The 6,721-nt window shown below is 47.6% G+C and overlaps 4 protein-coding genes across 4 annotated transcripts; all 4 read left to right on the plus strand.

The window, feature by feature from the left end:
• Positions 1–2,541: 2,541 nt before the first annotated feature.
• On the plus strand, positions 2,542–2,868 carry Pmar_PMAR003783 (hypothetical protein; the record flags this gene model as incomplete). The annotated part of the gene is made up of 1 exon (XM_002766626.1): positions 2,542–2,868. One exon carries the CDS (start codon positions 2,542–2,544, stop codon positions 2,866–2,868), a length of 327 nt encoding a protein of 108 aa, XP_002766672.1.
• A 143-nt stretch (positions 2,869–3,011) lies between these two features.
• Positions 3,012–3,209, plus strand: Pmar_PMAR003784 (hypothetical protein; the record flags this gene model as incomplete). Its single annotated transcript, XM_002766627.1, has 1 exon — positions 3,012–3,209. The coding sequence occupies one exon, from the start codon at positions 3,012–3,014 to the stop codon at positions 3,207–3,209; it is 198 nt and encodes a 65-aa protein (XP_002766673.1).
• A 36-nt stretch (positions 3,210–3,245) lies between these two features.
• On the plus strand, positions 3,246–3,459 carry Pmar_PMAR003785 (hypothetical protein; the record flags this gene model as incomplete). The annotated part of the gene is made up of 2 exons (XM_002766628.1): positions 3,246–3,361; positions 3,420–3,459. 2 exons carry the CDS (start codon positions 3,246–3,248, stop codon positions 3,457–3,459), a joined length of 156 nt encoding a protein of 51 aa, XP_002766674.1.
• A 78-nt stretch (positions 3,460–3,537) lies between these two features.
• Positions 3,538–4,678, plus strand: Pmar_PMAR003786 (hypothetical protein; the record flags this gene model as incomplete). The annotated part of the gene is made up of 3 exons (XM_002766629.1): positions 3,538–3,734; positions 3,912–4,603; positions 4,638–4,678. 3 exons carry the CDS (start codon positions 3,538–3,540, stop codon positions 4,676–4,678), a joined length of 930 nt encoding a protein of 309 aa, XP_002766675.1.
• Between the last annotated feature and the right edge of the window lie 2,043 nt (positions 4,679–6,721).

The following is a 6,721-nucleotide window of genomic DNA, read 5'->3' on the forward strand; positions in this document are numbered from 1 at the left end:
CCTGCTCAGCAGGGTATGAGAAAACTTGAAAACCGGCGATGGAGGGGATAGCCTAGCCTAGGGTGACGGTACCGATCCAAGCAAGCATGGTAGGGTTCAAGCAAAAGTCCTCGGCTAAGACAACGTAGATTTTGAACCATCTTAACCATAATGATATCAACGCATTCGCAGCCAGAACTTCCTCATTGTATGCTGTGTACTCTCCCGAAAAAGCCATGGCCGACATGTGAAACCGGCCGCGCGCGGGGGTAAGGAACTTTTTTGGGGGCGAGCGACACCGCATGCTTGAATGTGCCTCGAAAGAAGCGTTGTCTCAGGTGCATGAGTTGTTTAAACCGACGGGTCTCACGTCAACTTTATATTGACCTATTCCACACCCGGAACAGCTGAATATCCGCATACATTGCCAGTTTCACGTTCTGTAGAACGTCTTCGAGAGGGCGAAACAGTTCATCACTCCCGAACTCGCTGGAACCACGGAAAGCTGAGGCAGGTATCACTGAGTTCATCGAGGACGCGAAAGCTCTTCAGTGTACTCACTCACATAAATATTTTACTGTTGCTGCAAAATTGCTCATCGCGAGATGGAATCCTCGATATGAAAAGCTGACGAGTTATCTGAAGGCTCAGCGGCTACTCCAGCGATGTACATGGTCGCAGACGTGCTATGAAGACGAGGGTGGCACTCTCAGAGTGCAGTCACCAGAACAAACAACCAAGTTGAGGCTACCAAGAAAGCACTGAAGGACGGTGAGTATGCTCGCGTTCCCGAGCTCAATGTGAGCGCATTCTCCACTGATATCTCTCTTAGGCCTCACTAAACCTTCATCGAAGATATCCACTTTTGTCAGGGAGCTTCTTGTGGCAACCGCCGACCACTCGATAAGGATCTACAAAGAACAAAATCCGCTTGCGCAGGAGAAGCTGGTGGAAGCAACACGATGGGCGAGCAGCGAAGCAGCTGAGTATATCTATACAGAGGAATACGGCCCGTCCTATTATATATCATCTATTCAATTGTTGCGAGCTTGTGGCAGCAGCATCAAGCGCTTGGATCAGACAATGGCTTCATTCATAAATAATATTTTATCTGAGAACCCAGGGAGCTGGCACGACTTCAACGAATATGGGATAATGATGAAACAAACGATGATTATTCGAAGAGATACCTATGCCTGCAGCTGCTACGGTAGCAGCTGCTACGGCAGAGGTAGTACCTCTCTTGTAGAGGGTGCATTCATTTCACTGCTGTGAAGATCCTCGAAGGGGAGATAGTGGAGCTCCGAGCAGGAGATCACATGCCTGAGGCATGCCAGAGTATTCGATAAGCGGGTTTTGACTAAGATTGGGACGTTTTCCTCAAATCAAAGACGTGGAGATGCGTTTCGGAGTTATTGATTCTTCTTGTTCTAATTTAGAACTTCTGAAAGATCTACATCTCGTGCGGTCTTCTCACGCGTGCGGACTTCGTGAATTATGAACGCTGCACGCGTGCGCAGACCGTGCAAGCGCAGAGTATCACGATGGAACTCGGATAGTCGGGAATCTTTTCCGATTATCTACACATTTTTCCCGTCGTGTTTACAATAGGTGTTAGAGTAGCGAGTTATACCCCAGTCTTTGAATTCCGCACGGTAATCAACGGAAATTTTTTATTAGTTTTGTGCCTTTAAAAGAAGTTTTTTTCAATCATTGTAAAAAACTCTGCATGCTGCTGCTGCCCAGGGCTAAGGGAAGACCTAAGTAAGCAGCCCAATTCAAACACAATTAGTCTATAGTATCGGGTATTACTTATTGATCCTTTACTGATACTATTTATTATATTATAATCTTATAGGAATGATATGGATATTATATCCAGGATATATCAACGAGTAAATAATAAAAATTAAATATATATCCTAGTATTATGAGAATATTGAACTACTATTATAATACAACACATCAAATATATAAGTTATGATTATTATGCCCTATTAATCAATAACCGAATAAACCTAGAAAGCTAGACCTTGGCACAAGTGTAAGATACTGTGCAAAGTGAACGCCGAGGATCACGAGTAGAGGAGAGAAAGGTCCCAAGCATTGAGTAATCCACTCGTCACGCTGAGTGTCTCTGCCTCGTCGGTACCTGTAGGGCCGGTTCGTACCAAACTACCACCCTATCAGACCTACACGACGAGGAGTGGCAAATTTAATAACTTGTGGACATCAAATTCCTCGGAACGATCGGAAAGCTGGATTTATGAATCCGGGAAAAGAAAGATCATATTCGTATTTACAACTTCCAAATTCGCCACAGAACATTCAAATTCGAGGTCTATAGCAAGTTCAAATTCGTGTTTGAAGAAATTCAAAACCCGACTTTCGAACTCCCAATCTCGTCAAGTGCACATAGGAACTTTCTCAAGGCACGCATAAACAAGGTTCGTGACCTAATCGTCACCAATCCTACAATGTTATGAACTTGTGATTTTCGCGAATGTGATGGCCTCAATGGGACCGTCACTTATTTGCATCGTCAGCTTCCTCCACCATCCTATGTCGAACCAGTCGTCAATCCTTCAATTTTTCGGGCCCCAGAAGAGACTCCGCGCCGAAATGGAGGACGAGTCTTGTCCCCCCTCGTCTGATGAGGGCGGCGATGAGTCGGGTGACGAGCGTGCTCAAGCTGAAGGAGCTGATCTCCCTGACGACATTGATCAGGAGCTCTCTCCGCTAGACGACGAGGGATTCTCGTCCGAGTCCGATACGTCTCCCCTCGAGTACAACCGTCTCCGCAAGTTTGCTCGTCCCATACGCCCGTGTTCGTTGCTGATATCTCGAGGTCTGCGGATCAAGACCCGGTGGTTCCTCCGGCGCCCCTGAAAGGTTTTTTCCGTGTGCCTCTCCGGCAAAACTAAGAGGTCATTCCAACCGTCGTGGGCAAATGACTACCCATGGATCGAATACTCCGGCTCTAAGGACTTGATTTACTGCCACAGATTCGTTTCCAAAACTTACGGAAGAGTATGCAGCAGGGCGGCATCGAGAAGCTCCTTGGAAATCTCAGGGACGCGCAAGTTCAGAAGAACAGGAACTACTTGAAGGCGATCATATCTGTGACCGCCCTTTGCGCTCGCCAATGTATTGCCCTTCGCGGGCACGACGAGGGTTCCCTTTCGTCTAAACGTGGTAATGTCCGAGAGATCCTTGACGTCGTCGCCTAGTTCAACCCGGATATATCTGAGCTGCTCTGAAAGGAAATGTACCTGGCTCCTCGAGTACAAAACGAACTCCTGTCGACTGTTGCTGGCCTCATAAAGGACGACATCACTGACGAAATTCTCAAGACCAAATATTTCTCGATTATAGCCGATGAGTCGGAGGATATATCCCGTCGAGAGCATTTATCGCTCTGTGCTCGTTTCTGGTGTCAGGGAGATGATTCCGAGCAGTCACAAGTCAAAGAAGTATTAAATACTTCTTAATAAGAAGTATCAGTGTCATCTTCTTAATTCTACTTCGAAATACTTAGTATTTCTGGGCTTCTTTTACATGAAGCGGTTGGACGCCGAGGCAGTAACTGCTTCCATGCTGGAAGTATTGAACTCCCTATCTCTACCCGCCCAAAACATCGTAGCTCAAAGCTACGATGGGGCATCAACATTTGTGGAGGTGGTGTCTGGAGTTCAAACTCGCCGCCGTTCCCCCTCAAACTGCGTCGGGCTTCACATACACTGCTGCGCGCATCGGTAAGGGGTAATCGTTCGTAAGGTGTAGATATCCATTTCGAAGTTCGCCATATCGAAAATCATAGAGTTAGCATCACTCCGTCAGGCATAACCAGCTTCGTATCAGCTCTCGCCTTCTCCTTCAGTCGTTGAACCGCTTAACACCATCGTTGGTTTCGGAATTTATGCTCTGTGTAGGTTGAATTTAGCTGCCGTCGGCTGCATCTCCTCGCTGAAGAAGGCTAGCGAGCTCATAAAACAGCTCAGACTGATTTACGGATTCTTCAGCCAGTCAGTCGTCCACGCTAAACTGGGGGAGACTAAGGAGCTGCATGGGCTCAGTACCTCCGAGCTCAAGAGGCATTCCGATACTCGCTGGTGTTGCCAGCATGCTAGTTGCAAGAATGCAAGGATCCTTCCACCCGCAACGATAGATACTCTTAACCACTTTGCTGAGAGTGACGACCCAAAAGATCGGGAACGGCGCGGTGATTCTTTAGGAATTCTGGGTATCATTGATACGCTATGGGTGTTTAACCTCTGCATGATAGAGGAGGTGCTCAGGAAATGCAAGTCGCTGCACCTGTTATTGCAATCCCCGGAGCTGGATCTTAACGCAGCTATCGTCCTCATCAAAGCCACCCAAGGTGACGTTTCCGAGGAATTGGATGCGATCGAGCGAGGAGCTGATACTAGCTCGTGCGATAATGTTTGGCAAAGCTTTGAGGCTCTGCGGGATGACCTGGATTTGTCCGCTCCCCGTCGTAGACCAGTGGGGCGGGCTCGGCGTGATGCGGCGGCCGATGAGGCCGTAGTTTATGATACTCCTGATGACTATCGCCTGAAGGTCTACGCTCCTACTCTGCACGCGGTGGTCGAGGAGCTCGATCGTAGGTTCGGAAAGGAAACATTTGTAACTTTCAGAGGCATCGAGGCTCCCTCTCCAAGGTCTCCGAGCTTTCTGAACTTCGATAAAACTATTCCTCTCGCCCAACAGTTTGATTTTAATCTGGAAGACTTGAGAGATGACTTCGAGACGTGCAAACGTATACTCGTGAGAGGCCATAGGGGGACGGCGATGACTTTGAAGCTCCTGCGAGTCTCACAGAGCTCATAAGACAGTCTTATTAAGACTTCTCGAGCCCTTCAAAAGGGCTCTTCCATACTTGTACCGCATGTGTATCATCGTCATTACTATACCCGTGGGGACGTGCGCGACTGAGAGGACGTTTTCCTGTATAAAAAGGATTAAAACCTGGTTGAGGACGACCATGTTGGATGAGCGAATAAGGGATCTCGCTTTGATCGCAGTGCACAGAGAGATGGCCAAGAGGCTCTGCTTCGACAGCACTGACAGAGTCATTGACTCTTATCGTGGCAACTTAGATAGAACCCTCAAGTTGTTGCTGTAGCTCGAGCCTCGAAGCCGGTCGCTCGCGGTTTCGCCGATTTCTGCTCTGGGACATAGCGGCGCCGCCGTATCATATAATATTGTGTTTCAGTAGTCAGATTTTTTCCCTAGACCGGGGTTTCTGACCACGGCAAGTTTCTATCATTTCATCAATCCATAATCCGTTATTTCCTATGCTTACGACCTTGCCAGTATTTGTGATTGTCAATCTGGTCGCTGATTGGAGGGGATTCTGTGATAATCTCGGTGTAATTCCCTTGTCCTGCAGACTGTCGGCTACAGTGCGGGACTCCTATTGCACTTGTGGGATAAAATTTTTCCTACAAATTTTTCTGAGAAATTTCCGAGCACAGCGTACCCATTATATCGATGATTTTTGACTCGCGTACCTCCCCAGGGACCGTTTGTACGCCATTGGTCCTGAGTACAACACTGCTTATCCAACATGAATTCCGGCTTGGAGGCATTGAGTCGTAATCCAGGCTGGATTATCCAGCAGATAGTAACTCCGCCATACTGTCTTTTCAGACAACGGCATTAACCAACGAAAGTGTTCCTCTCGTACTAACTTCGACTACCGTCGCAGCATTTACTTCGTCAGTGGGGTAAAACTAATATCTAGTCAGGCACCAGTGGAATTCTGGCTAGCCTTCGCGGTGATAGACCGGTGCATCTAGAACAAGTCGCCTTCCTGTTCAGATTCGATCCCGTCTTTCAGGATTCAGTGATGAACTATCGAAGTTCTGATACGAATTCATGACACAGTATCAGAGAAGTTGAGTTGTCACTGCATGAGAGCCTCCCATTGGGAGGCGACCTCTCCAATAACTTGCGTGTTTCAATTTGAACTCACCAGTGTCTAGTTGTAAGGGATCACTCGAGAGCAACCGACGAACCCCCTCCCCCACAATGGCAGTCGAATTGGTATCACGAAAGCACTGTTTCGTCTTGCACGATCATCATCAGCTGATCTTAAACTATGATCATTGATATCGGTCTCTATTTACCGAGTAAATCACCGAACACAACTAGCATGAAATCACAACTGTGCAGTGCTAAGTATCACGGTTAACCCAACACCGTGTCACAACGAGAACCTAAGCAGTAATTCATCGCACGCTATTAAAGAAGAGCAGTGCTCGACCGCCTTCGCAACACGCAATCCCTCGCTGTCCCACTAGCTAGGGAGCGTGCTATTTCCTGAACAGACGAGGACTGCTACGTTTTGCTTTTCACAGTGTGCGTTATTCAGTTCCAATAGCTCTCGTGCTGGCAGCCAAGCATATGGCATTCGAACACACTGTCCCTACAGATGCACGCGGAAACTCAATGAAATGTATCGGTTACGCTATGTTGGCCATGCTGGCCTTCGGAGTCACCAACTACCTTATTGGGTAGGTATGGGAAAATGTGCACATAGTCAACTACATGCCTTGGTGACAATTGGGGAATTGTAGGGTATCCTTGTTGGTTCCAGTACACTTCTACCCGAATTCGTATGTAAACTTTTCCTGAGCTCAGCTGAGGAAAGCGAACAAAATTCCAACACCGTGTTTCAGTGCCAAAGTTGTCCATGGTCAGGTACGCTACGAGCAGT

This window comes from Perkinsus marinus (assembly GCF_000006405.1).
Source record: "Perkinsus marinus ATCC 50983 genomic scaffold scf_1104296972308, whole genome shotgun sequence".
NCBI classification, from domain to species: domain Eukaryota; phylum Perkinsozoa; order Perkinsida; family Perkinsidae; genus Perkinsus; species Perkinsus marinus.